The 13,020-nt window shown below is 44.4% G+C and overlaps 1 protein-coding gene across 1 annotated transcript in view; it reads right to left on the bottom strand.

Moving 5' to 3' along the window:
* Nucleotides 1–13,020, bottom strand: part of LOC135558142 (cilia- and flagella-associated protein 57-like) — a 39,560-nt gene that overhangs the window by 20,985 nt on the left and 5,555 nt on the right. Inside the window, exons 6-15 of the mRNA XM_064991878.1 lie at nucleotides 10,585–10,724; nucleotides 8,285–8,450; nucleotides 7,974–8,087; nucleotides 7,614–7,826; nucleotides 6,854–7,027; nucleotides 5,696–5,857; nucleotides 4,321–4,476; nucleotides 1,872–1,965; nucleotides 1,165–1,355; nucleotides 23–196 (exon numbers count right to left, since the gene is read on the bottom strand). Of these exons, the coding sequence (XP_064847950.1) occupies nucleotides 23–196; nucleotides 1,165–1,355; nucleotides 1,872–1,965; nucleotides 4,321–4,476; nucleotides 5,696–5,857; nucleotides 6,854–7,027; nucleotides 7,614–7,826; nucleotides 7,974–8,087; nucleotides 8,285–8,450; nucleotides 10,585–10,724 (1,584 nt within the window). The remainder of the gene's footprint in view (nucleotides 1–22; nucleotides 197–1,164; nucleotides 1,356–1,871; nucleotides 1,966–4,320; nucleotides 4,477–5,695; nucleotides 5,858–6,853; nucleotides 7,028–7,613; nucleotides 7,827–7,973; nucleotides 8,088–8,284; nucleotides 8,451–10,584; nucleotides 10,725–13,020) is intronic.

Genomic DNA, 13,020 nt, shown 5'->3' on the forward strand with positions numbered 1-13,020 from the left:
TGACTGTTTATTTTGTATTCACCTTTTTCCTCATGACGCCCGTCTCACCCTTCAGGCGCAGGTTGATCTCTTTCTCTACCCGTAGCTTCCTCTCGTACTTGATGCGGATGTCCTGGATCTCCCGGTCTCCGTCCTCCTCCATCTGCTTCTTGGACTCCTCAAACTCCCTCATCTGCTGCCTGGACTCGTCCTGACACTGAGAGACACACACACAATCAGAACTCAGATACACAAATATGATAAGCTTGAAGAGGGGCTGAACTTGGCTTTTCCGCCTGCTCATTGAGAAATGCAAGAAGCCACGAGCTGTTTTGCAGGTGTGATTTGCTTTTGGTGTGTTATATTTGCTATAGCCTGCAGTTGTGTGTTCCTTTTAACCCGCCGTAGTTGAAATATCCAAACAACCACAGCATCAACCGCGTGACGCAGCATGATAAGGTGACGCAGCATGACAACGTGACGCAGCATGACAACGTGACGCAGCATGACAACGTGACGCAGCATGACAACGTGACTCAGCATGACAACGTGACGCAGCATGACAACGTGACGCAGCATGACAACGTGACTCAGCATGACAACGTGACGCAGCATGACAACGTGACGCAGCATGACAACGTGACGCAGCATGACAACGTGACGCAGCATGACAACGTGACGCAGCATGACAACGTGACTCAGCATGACAACGTGACGCAGCATGACAACGTGACGCAGCATGACAACGTGACGCAGCATGACAACGTGACTCAGCATGACAACGTGACGCAGCATGACAACGTGACGCAGCATGACAACGTGACGCAGCATGACAACGTGACGCAGCATGACAACGTGACGCAGCATGACAACGTGACTCAGCATGACAACGTGACGCAGCATGACAACGTGACGCAGCATGACAACGTGACGCAGCTTGACAACGTGACGCAGCTTGACAACGTGACGCAGCATGACAACGTGACGCAGCATGACAACGTGACGCAGCATGACAACGTGAATGTGATAGATCAAGTATTCCAAGCCCCAAGTTTCCTCTTTTCTAGAGTAGTATCTTTGATGACAGTTTGTGATGGAGCTTGGCCTCGTACAAGAGGGTGAGCTCCTCCAGGGTACATCCTAGCCCCATCCGCCCACCCCCAGACCCCCAATCCCTACCCTCACCTGGCCCAGCATGAGCATCTTCTCCTGGAGCTTGGCTTCGTAGAAGAGGGTGAGCTCCTCCAGGGCGCGACCCTTGCTGTCCACCATGGCCTGCAGCTGCCGCTCATAGCCCTCCTGCATGAGCTGCGACTTGAGCTGCAGCTCCTGGTACTTCTCGTACTCCAGCATCAGCTTCTGGTTACTGGTCGACTCTGGAGAATGACGAAGATAATGACATGGCGGCAGGTGTTAAGAGCGTTGGGCCAGTAAGCGAAAGGTTGCTAGATCGAATCCCCCGAGCTGCCATGGTAAACATCTGTCGTTCTGCCCCCTGAGAACAAAGCAGTTCACCCACTGTTCCTCGGCTGTCGTTGTAAATAAGAACTTTTTCTTAACTGACTTGCCAAGTTAAATCAAAAATATATACAAAATGTTCATCTAACAGATGCCTTTACCTTAAACAGTTTACACTGTACAATGTGGCCCATGCAGGAATCAAACCCATGACTCGTGAAGGGTGTGCGTGTATGAGTGTGCAAATGTGGCAGTAAAATACGAGGCCCAGCAGGGTTATTGAATACAAAACTTCATCTGAATGTTCTGTTGTAAAGTATTAAGAGGTTCCACTCAGCTAAGGTCATAAGGTTTCAGAATATTTGATTGATTCTTAAGAAATTGCATTCACGTGTGGTTACGTACAGTTAAAAAAAAATGTATTTCTCTCTTACCGAAATCCTGCTGCTCTCTGGAGTGCTTCTCCACGACCTCCCTCATGACCTCCAGGTGGGACATTTCCTGCTTCTCTTTCTCCGTTTTCAGGACCTGCAACACAACAGATCAGCCCTGGGTTCAATTTCCTTCATCAATTAACGTTTGCTTTAGCCTTGTCATTTAAAAAAACTTTTTCTATTGGTTCTGTTGAAACAGGGAAGCTCAGTCAAGCCCAGATAAGAGTATTCGGAATGATTTCAAATAGTATTTGAAGCCAGGTCCGCAACTGAATAATGTATATAAACATATAGGCTGTGAATATGCATGTCTATATCAGCACAACAGACGGACCACGACCCTGAATGAAGGGTTCTCTCAAAGGAAAATGTACTGAGTGTTGACATACAAACATCTGCACATTTGTCCCATACCAGGGGCTGCATTAGAGTAAACAGTAATGATTGTTTGTGAGAAGTAAGCAATAGTTGAGTGATTCTGCTTTTAGCAGGCTACTTGAAGAACAAACATCTGCTTTACTATAGGAGATGTAGTCGGCACAAAGCGCTCGTCTAGCTTCAAAGCGCTCGTCTAGCTTCTTCACTCATTGGAAAACAGATATCTGCTTTCCTATAAGAAAATCATATATCATATAAGTTTGAAAACATTGAAAAAATAAATAAATAAATATATATATATATATATGATATATACGTATATCATTAGTAAAGCCGCATACAAACATGGTCTCTTTCTTGTTTTCTTGAGTAAGGTAGCTCCAAAATACAGGTGTTTCAAGCTAGCTCAGTGCTTTCTGTAATGGTGGGGCAAGCCAGCAGAAAATACGAAGCGTTGCACTGAGAGTGAATTGGCTCAGTGTTCTGTCACTCATGAGGACACTACGTCACCGCCAAGTCTAAGGGTAGACTTTAAATATTATAGCCTCTTGGGTGCTGCCATAGAGTTACATTCGAAGTGTCAATCCAAGAAGGCTCAAGGTGTTTGGCCAAGGATACAATTACGTCAAATCATGTTACATGTACAGTAGTTTTGATTAGACTGATCATGTCAACATCATACTTTCAAAATCTTAGCAAGTAGTCATCATCATGAATCAAGTTGACAATCTACTGGCAAATCTTTTTTAATTCTTGTCATTGAAAATAAATAATGAAGAGAAATTATAGATGAAACGTATCGGTGCTCATCGGCCATTGGACATAAACATCACACAACAAGTTGGAAATCGGAAATTCAACAATGAGTGGTTTGGTAGGAATCAGTGGCTAACTGCAAGCATTGCAAAAAAAATCCTTAGCCTTCTATTCAGTGGAGTGGCTGTGTGGTCCCAAGTCACAGATTAAGGGTCTCTTTTCCTAGGGTCTCTTCCTGCGCCCAAAACAACTGTAAACTCGGAACTTCAAAATCTGGCTTTAGTGGGTTCAAGACAACTGGGAACTCAGGTAAAAACGAGCTACGACTGGGAAAATAAGTTTTTAACTTTCATCCGACTCGGAATTGTAAATCGGGAACTCAGGCATCTTTCAAGAGCTATGACCTAAAGATCACTGACGTCCTCATGATTCAACCTTTTTTTCTTTTTCGGCGTTCCCGGTTGTCTTGAATGCACCATAAATCCAGAGAATGCCAGACTTTGATGACAAAATTTGCCCACGAAGGACCACCGCGTCACTTTCCTGTTCAAGTGAGCAGAGCACATCAAGGTGAGTCCAAAAATGGCCTGTATGCTGCTGCATAAATGATGTAATATACCAGAGAGATATGTGGACTGTAGCTAAGAAAGCAATACTAAGTGGGATGTTGTGTAGTAAGATGTTAGTAGCCCATGTGCCTCACCCTAATAATTTGGTCTATTTATCTTCTTAATTTCACCTACTGTTCTGACTTGGTGGTGCACATGTAGCCTATAACTTGTTTTAGAGAAATGTAATCATCAAATATTGTAAGAGCTTTCATTGTTTGCTTATATACCCACTTTATCTATCCTACGGTTCTGACTTGGTGTACAGGGAGAACACTGTAAGAACAGACCATGTTCTGAATTCTGTCGCTGTACATTTCAAAAGTGCTGAACAAATAGTTATATTGACTACTTCTATCCTAGCTCGCTCATTAATGTCTTAATCGAAATTACGTATTGCCTCTTATCCGCTTGTTGTCCCCTTATGCCATAGTTTGTACATCTCAATTGTCAATAGAAACCACATTTGTTTAAGCAAGTCAGCCATATCAGCTATGTTTTTTTAAAGTCAGTAAATGAGGCTGAATGAACTGTTTCGCTGCCAGACAAGGCTCCGTTGATAGCCATGTGTAGCAGTGGTATAGTGCAATTCATGTATTGTTTAGTGTTATGTTGTGTAGTGGCTTTGCTGGCATGCATCCCACATCTATTTTTTCCCCACCAATGGGCATGCTAAAATACATGATAAAAATCGCCACTGGTTGTACCTGGTTTTTGGTCTTGAGGGACTCGATCTCTTGGACAAACTTCTCTGAGAGGTCCTTGATTTTCTCGTTGTAGTTCATGTCCTTCAGACGCAGCTGGTACTCATTTTCCATCTTCAGCTCCTCCACACGGGTCTTCAGTTCCATCATGATCTGGTTCTGTTACAATAGAATAAAGTACAATAGAGTAGAATAGAACAGAACAGAGTAGAGTAGAGTAGAACAGAGTAGAGTAGAACAGAGTAGAGTAGAACAGAGTAGAGTAGAACAGAGTAGAGTAGAGTAGAGGAGAATAGAAGAGAGTAGAATAGAACAGAACAGTAGAATAGAAGAGAGTAGAATAGAACAGAACAGTAGAATAGAAGAGAGTAGAATAGAACAATAGAATAGAACAGTAGAATAGAACAGAACAGTAGAATAGAAGAGAACAGAGTAGAGTAGAAAAGAACAGAGTAGAGTAGAACAGAGTAGAGTAGAACAGAGTAGAGTAGGACAGAGTAGAGTAGGACAGAGTAGAGTAGAGTAGAGGAGAATAGAAGAGAGTAGAATAGAACAGAACAGTAGAATAGAAGAGAGTAGAATAGAACAATAGAATAGAACAGTAGAATAGAACAGAACAGTAGAATAGAAGAGAACAGAGTAGAGTAGAAAAGAACAGAGAAGAGTAGAACAGAGTAGAGTAGAACAGAGTAGAGTAGGACAGAGTAGAGTAGGACAGAGTAGAGTAGAGTAGAGGAGAATAGAAGAGAGTAGAATAGAACAGAACAGTAGAATAGAAGAGAGTAGAATAGAACAATAGAATAGAACAGTAGAATAGAACAGAACAGTAGAATAGAAGAGAGTAGAATAGAACAGTAGAATAGAACAGAGCAGTAGAATAGAACAGTAGAATAGAAGAGAGTAGAATAGAACAGTAGAATAGAACAGTAGAATAGAATAGTAGAATAGAACAGTAGAATAGAACAGTAGAATAGAAGAGAGTAGAATAGAAGAGAGTAGAATAGAAGAGAGTAGAATAGAACAGAGTAAAATAGAACAGAGTAGAATAGAACAGAAGAATAGAACAGTAGAATAGAACAGTAGAATAGAACAGAATAATAGAACAGAAGAATAGAACAGTAGAATAGAAGAGAGTAGAATAGAGTATAGTTTTTTGGGGGACAGAGAGGAAGGCAATGCATGATCAAGAACAACAACCTAGACTACGATCCAGTTAACCATTTACATGCACCTACTAGAGGCATGGTACTCAAAGCATTAGTAGCAATGGGCAAACCAGACCTAAATCAAAAGACATGCAAGTCTCTCATGTTTTAACTGTATTTTCTCTCTCCCGTATGTCGCCCTCTTTTTCTCCATAGTCCGTCATGGCCAGTACCTTCTCCTCCAGGTCTGACTTGGTGATGAGGATCTCCTCAGCGTAGGTGATGTCCTTGTCTCTCTTCAGGCCGCGGCCCTCCTTGTCTATGATCTTCCAGATGAGCAGGCAGCAGTCCTCAGACACCGTCAGCAGGTACTGGTCGTCAAACGTGATCACCATCTGAGTGGGGACAGGGTAATAATAAGAACACCTTTTATTTAAGTGTTCTAGGTGGTACCTCCTTGTTTCATTCCATTACGAAACACTTTCTCCTTACTGAACAAGACCAACGTGATCATTATTTATATTTGTTCATTCAGTAGACTTTATTGTACAATGTACACGTAACTACCAAAATAAAGGAAACACCAACATAGTGTCTCAAGGTGTTGGGCCACCAGGAGCCAGCAGAACAGCTTCAATCCACCCTGGCATAGATTCTACAAGTGTCTGGAACTCTATTGGATGGATGCGACACCTTTGTTCCACAAGAAATTCCATCATTTGGTGTTTTATTGATGGTGGTGGAAAACGCTGTCTCAGGTGGTGCTCCAGAATCTCCCGTAAGTGTTTAATTGGGTGACTGAGACACACCCTTTAAACCCCCTGTGCTCCTTTGATCCCCCTCTTTCAAAGTCACTGAGATCTCTTCTTCTAGCCATGGCATTCAATATAATGGGCATCTGGACATTTTTATACATGACCCTAAGCATGATGGGATGTACGTTGCTTAATTAACTCAGGAACTACACCTGTGTGGAAGCACCTGCTTTCAATATAGTATGTATCCCTCATTTACTGAAGTGTTTCCATTATTTTGGCAGTTACCTGTACATGCTGGGGTAAATCCACTGGAGAAATGGGAGCAGAAAGGAGAGAGGGCTAAACGACCACACATGTACGCTCAAAAAAACACTTTACAGTTGTCTTGATTTGATTTGCTTTCACATGAAATGGCAGAAAAGTCCTAGCCTGGCCCGAGATATCATAGATCAAGCATCAATTGATCTGCAAGATTCGGACATTCCTAGATCTGTTGGTGCTGTATGGTCAAATTTTACTGTAGTCGTTATTTTCATGGCAATGATCAAAAGAGTTAGCATGACAACATAAACAGATCTTTCAGGTACGCCACAATTGAATATTCTGGGATTGGGCGAAACATCACACACCCACCTTGGTGACAGCCCCTGAGTGGGCCTGGTACTCGATCCAGTCTTTCTGTGTGGATAGAGGGTACTTGATGGCCCTGACAGTCCCGATGGAGGTCCCTGCGAAGAGCACCCGTCCTGACCGGGACATAGCGATGGTGGTGTAAGCCACGTCGTCCGCTGCCACCTCCCTAAGGATCTGAGAACAGTTTGTCACATTGGTACAAAGCACAAGCCCGGTCCCAGATCAGTTTATGCTGTCTCGCCAACTCCTATGGTCATAGTTGGCAAGGCAGCACAAACAGATCTGGGATCAAGCTAGTACACCATGTCATTCACACTAGGGGCTTCTTCTCCTCACAGTGGCGAGGCAGAGGGAGAGGAGGGAGAAGGGGCTTCCTCTCCTCACAGTGGCGAGGCAGAGGGAGAGGAGGGAGAAGGGGCTTCCTTCCCTCACAGTGGCGAGGCAGAGGGAGAGGAGGGAGAAGGGGCTTCTTCTCCTCACAGTGGCGAGGCAGAGGGAGAGGAGGGAGAAGGGGCTTCCTCTCCTCACAGTGGCGAGGCAGAGGGAGAAGTGGGAGAAAGATGAAACTGGGCCAACATTCTGCACATTTTCTCATCGATGAAATCATAGAAATGGATCTCTGTGGATGAGACATTCAATCTAAATGCAGTTTTCTACTCCCAAAACTACAATTTGTTACAAACACAGTTACCTAAACTAAGTTTTGTAGACTTGTTATCTGGGGAACCATCCTTAGCTGAGGGTATAACCTCCATCCCACCTGACAGTCTTGGATCTCCTTAAGGGTACAGTCTGTCCCCACGGCGAAGATAGTCTTGGCATCGGGCGAGATGGTGACGCCAGTGTAGCTGCAGGACTTCAGAACGCTCTCCGACTCGCGCTTGCTGTTCAGCGTGTTCCACTCGTACACGGCCCCGTCCATCCCGCACGACACCAGGCGACTGTCGTCCGTGCTCCACACGATGGCCCGCACCTGACAAACATAATTTATACGCAATAACAAGTCAGACAGCAGGGAGATGTAGTAGTGACAGTCAGCTGGGTTTCATACATAGTCTCTGAGGGAAATTATGTTTGATGAGTATAGGACCATAGATTTTCCTGATCAGGGAAAACACACCTTTCCATTGTGGCCCTTCAGATTTAAGAGGTTGTCAAATGTAGTGGAGGAGTAGATGTGTATGAGGTTTCCGTTGACCGCAGCGAACATGTGTCCCCCATGACTGAAAACACACTAGGAATGGAGAAACACAGACAAGCAACAAGTCCTGGCTTATTATTCCATTTACCGCAATACAATATTCTTCATTTAGTTCAACTGACAGTATCTATAGTGAAGTTTATTTTGACATGGAGTACCTGTAACCCATACATACAGTACCACACACCCCACCCCACCCCACCCCACCCCAACACCAACCCTTCCCCTACCTCTCTGCAGCCCCTGACAGTGAACTCCTTGAATGTCCTAACATCGTCGATGAGCAGGTTCATGAGGCGCAGCTTGTCGGAGAAGCCCACCAGGATGAAGAGACCAGAGGGGTGCAGGGCCACGCTGAAGGCCTCTTCCTGGAACTCTTTATGCAGCTCCAGCACACTGACACAGACAGGAGGAGAAGACTCTCATGTAGAACACAGCGTTAGTAGAAACCTGTTGTTGATGGGCTATGCTCCAGGAGGAGTAAATTAGTACTTTTTTATATAAATCTATTTGGTGTTAATCATGCTTTGGAGCCAATAGCAGATTTGCACTAACGTTTGAATTGAGCGTAGGTTTCCCAAGAAGGGTGACCACATTTAAAATACTCAAATGAGGAACAACCAGAGTGTAGCCTACAGTAACAGTCAGAAGTTTGGACACACCTGACTCATTCAAGGGTTTTTCTTTACTATTTTTACTATTTTCTACATTGTAGAATAATAGTGAAGACATCAAAACAATGAAATCACACATACGGAATCATGTAGTAACCAAAAAAGTGTTAAAAAAATCTAAATATATTTTATATTTTAGATTCTTCAAAGTAGCCACCCTTTTCCTTGATGACAGCTTTGCACACTCTTGACATTCTCTCAACCAGCTTCATGAGGTAGTCACCTGAAATCCATTTAAATTAACTGGTGTGCCTTGTTAAAAGTTAATTTGGGGAATTTCTTTCCTTCTCAATGCATTTCAGCCAATCAGTTGTGTTGTGACAAGGTAGGGGTGGTATACAGAAGATAGCCCTATTTGGTAAAAGACCAAGTCCATATTATGGCAAGAACAGTTCAAATAAACAAAGAGAAGCGACAGTCCATCATTACTTTAAGACATGGAGGTATGTCAATACGGAAAATGTGCAGTCCCAAAAACCATCCAGCGCTATGATGAAACTGGTTCTCATGAGGACTGCCACAGGAAAGGAAGACCCAGAGTTACCTCTGCTGCAGAGGGTAAATTCATAAGTGTTACCAGTCTCAGAAATTGCAGCCCAAATAAATGCTTCACCGAGTTCAAGTAACAGAGACATCTCAACATCAACTGTTCAGAGGAGACAGCTTGAATCAGGCCTTCGTGGTCGAATTGCTAAAAAAGAAAACACTACTTAAGGACAACAATAATAAGAAGAGACTTGTTTGGGCCAAGAAACACGAGCAATGGACATTAGACCGGTGGAAATCTGTCCTTTGGTCTGATGAGTACAAACTAGAAATTTTAAGGTTCCAACCACCATGTCTTTATGAGACGTAGAGTAGGTGAACGGATGATCTCCGCATGTGTGGTTCCACCGTGAAGCATGTAGGAGGTGTGATTGTGCTTTGTTGTTGACAATGTCAGTGATTTATTTAGAATTCAAGGTATACTTAACCAGCATGTCTACCTAAACATTCTGCAGCGATACGCCATCCAATCTTTGCACTTAGTGGGACTATCATTTGTTTTTCAACAGGACTATGACCCAAAACACACCTCCAGCCTGTGTAAGGGCTATTTGATCAAGAAGGAGAGTTATGGAGTGCTGCATCAGATGATCTGGCCTCCACAATCACCCGACCTCAACCCAATTGAGATGGTTTGGGATGAGTTGGAACACAGAGTGAAGGAAAAGCAGCCAACAAGTGCTCAGCATATGTGGGAACTCCTTCAAGACTGTTGGAAAAGCATTCCAGGTGAAGCTGGTTGAGAGAATGCCAAGAGTGTACAAAGCTGTCATCAAGGCAAAGGGTGGCTATTTGAAGAATCTCAAATATATTTTGATTTGTTGAACACTTTTTTGCTTACTACATGATTCCATACAGTATGTGTTCCATAGTTTTGATGTCTTCACTATTATTCTACAATGTAAAAAATAGTATGAATAAAGAAAAATCCTTGAATGAGTAGGTGTGTCCAAACTTTTGACTGGTACTGCATATATTTTTTGGTAAATTATTGGTGTTTTAATTTGTTGATAAAATGCGGGACATGACTGTTTGGTTGCGGGACGCAGGACAATGGGCCAAAACACGGGACTGTAATGTAATGTCACGCAAAATCTGGGACATATGGTCACCCTATTCTCAGGTTTTGTCCTACAGTATGAATAGAATGGAATGAAAACCGCTGAAATATATAATCTAGGGACAAGAGACGTACACTGATGGATAACACAGTTGGGGTCGATTCCATTTAAATTCAGTCAATTCAGGAAGTGAACTGAAAATTCCCATTGAAATTTTTGCCATTGAAAAGCAAAGAGATAATCTCTTACTTGGTCTCAAAGTTCCAGATGCGTACGGAGTGGTCCAGGGAGCATGTGGCGATAAGGGGCTTGCGGATGCAGATGGACAGACCTGTGATGGTGTTGGAGTGAAACGAGTGGGACAGGAACTCAAAGTGGGCTTGCTCCCCCTGGTGGACAAGACAGAGAAATTGAGCTGAGTGCAAGAGGCCTTTCAACGTCCCAATTCTCTACTTTTCTGCTCAAAGTGTGCACTTGTTAACTTACTTTCAAACACCAATCCAATTATTTGAAATGGAAAGGGGAGGAGTGTACAAGTGCCCATTACTGTTGAAAGGATTGTCTAAAGGGAGACCAATATGGTCAATATACCTCACCTACACATATCCACACTCAATCTCAGGCTCTCAACTTTATTCCTCTGGATTGGAAGGAAGGAAGGAATGACAGTAGGTAGGATAGAAGAACAAAATAAAGAAAAGGAGCATTTGGACCTAACTTAACCTAACCTGGCCCTAACCAAACCTAACCTGGCCCTAACCTAACCTAACCTGGACCTAACCTAACCTAACCGTAACCTAACCTAACCTGGCCCTAACCTAACCTAACCTGCCCTAACCTAACCGTAACCTAACCTGGCCCTAACCTAACCTGGCCCTAACCTAACCTGGACCTAACCTAACCTAATCTAACCTGGCCCTAACCTAACCTAGCCTGGACCTAACCTAACCTAACCTAACCTGGCCCTAACCTAACCTAACCTGGACCTAACCTAACCTTACCTGGCCCTAACCTAACCTAACCTGGCCCTAACCTAACCTAACCTGGACCTAACCTAACCTAACCTGGCCCTAACCTAACCTAACCTGGACCTAACCTAACCTGGACCTCACCTAACCTGGACCTAACCTAACCTGGACCTAACCTAACCTAACCTGGCCCTAACCTAACCTAACCTGGACCTAACCTAACCTGGCCATAACCGAACCTGGACCTAACCTAACCTAACCTGGCCCTAACCTAACCTGGACCTAACCTAACCTAACCTGGACCTAACCTAACCTGGCCCTAACCTAACCTAACCTGGACCTAACCTAACCTAACCTGGCCCTAACCTAACCTAACCTGGACCTAACATAACCTAACCTGGCCCTAACCTAACCTGGACCTAACCTAACCTGGCCCTAACCTGGACCCAACCTAACCTAACCTAACCTAACCTGGCCCTAACCTAACCTAACCTGGACCTAACCTAACCTGGCCCTAACCTAACCTGGACCTCACCTAACCTGGCCCTAACCTAACCTGGACCTAACCTAACCTGGACCTAACCTAACCTGGCCCTAACCTGGACCTCACCTAACCTAACCTGGCCCTAACCTAACCTGGACCTCACCTAACCTGGCCCTAACCTAACCTGGACCTAACCTAACCTGGACCTAACCTAACCTGGACCTAACCTGGACCTCACCTAACCTAACCTGGCCCTAACCTAACCTGGACCTCACCTAACCTGGCCCTAACCTAACCTGGCCCTAACCTAACCTGACCTAACCTGGACCTAACCTAACCGGGACCTCACCTAACTTAACCTGCCCCTAACCTAACCTAACCTGGCCCTAACCTAACGTGGCCCTAACCTAACCTAACCTGGACCTAACCTAACCTGGCCCTATCCTAACCTAACCTAACCTGGACCTAACCTAACCTGGCCTTAACCTAACCTAACCTGGACCCAACCTAACCTAACCTGGACCTAACCTATCCTAACCTGGCCCTAACCTATCCTAACCTGGACCTAACCTAACCTGGTCCTAACCTAACCTAACCTGGTCCTAACCTAACCAACCTGGCCCTAACCTAACCTGGCCCTAACCTAACCTAACCTAACCTGGACCTAACCTAACCTGGACCTCACCTAACCTGGCCCTAACCTAACCTAACCTGGACCTAACCTAACCAACCTGGCCCTAACCTAACCTAACCTGGACCTCACCTAACCTGGACCTAATCTAACCTGGACCTAACCTAACCTGGACCTAATCTAACCTGGACCTAACCAAACCTGGACCTAATCTAACCTGGACCTAACCTAACCTGGACCTAACCTGGACCTAATCTAACCTGGACCTAACCTAACCTGGACCTAACCTAACCTGTACCTGACCTAACCTGGACCTAATCTAACCTGGACCTAACCTAACCTGGACCTGACCTGGACCTAATCTAACCTGGACCTAACCTAACCTGGACCTAATCTAACCTGGACCTAACCTAACCTGGACCTAACCTAACCTGGACCTAACCTGGACCCAATCTAACCTGGACCTAATCTAACCTGGAGCTAATCTAACCTGGACCTAACCTAACCTGGACATAATCTAACCTGGACCTAACCTAATCTAACCTGGACCTAATCTAACCTGGATTTAACCTAACCTGGGGCTAATCCTGCTGACTGCGAGC

Source organism: Oncorhynchus masou, chromosome 17, assembly GCF_036934945.1.
Source record: "Oncorhynchus masou masou isolate Uvic2021 chromosome 17, UVic_Omas_1.1, whole genome shotgun sequence".
Taxonomy (NCBI): Eukaryota; Metazoa; Chordata; class Actinopteri; order Salmoniformes; family Salmonidae; genus Oncorhynchus; species Oncorhynchus masou.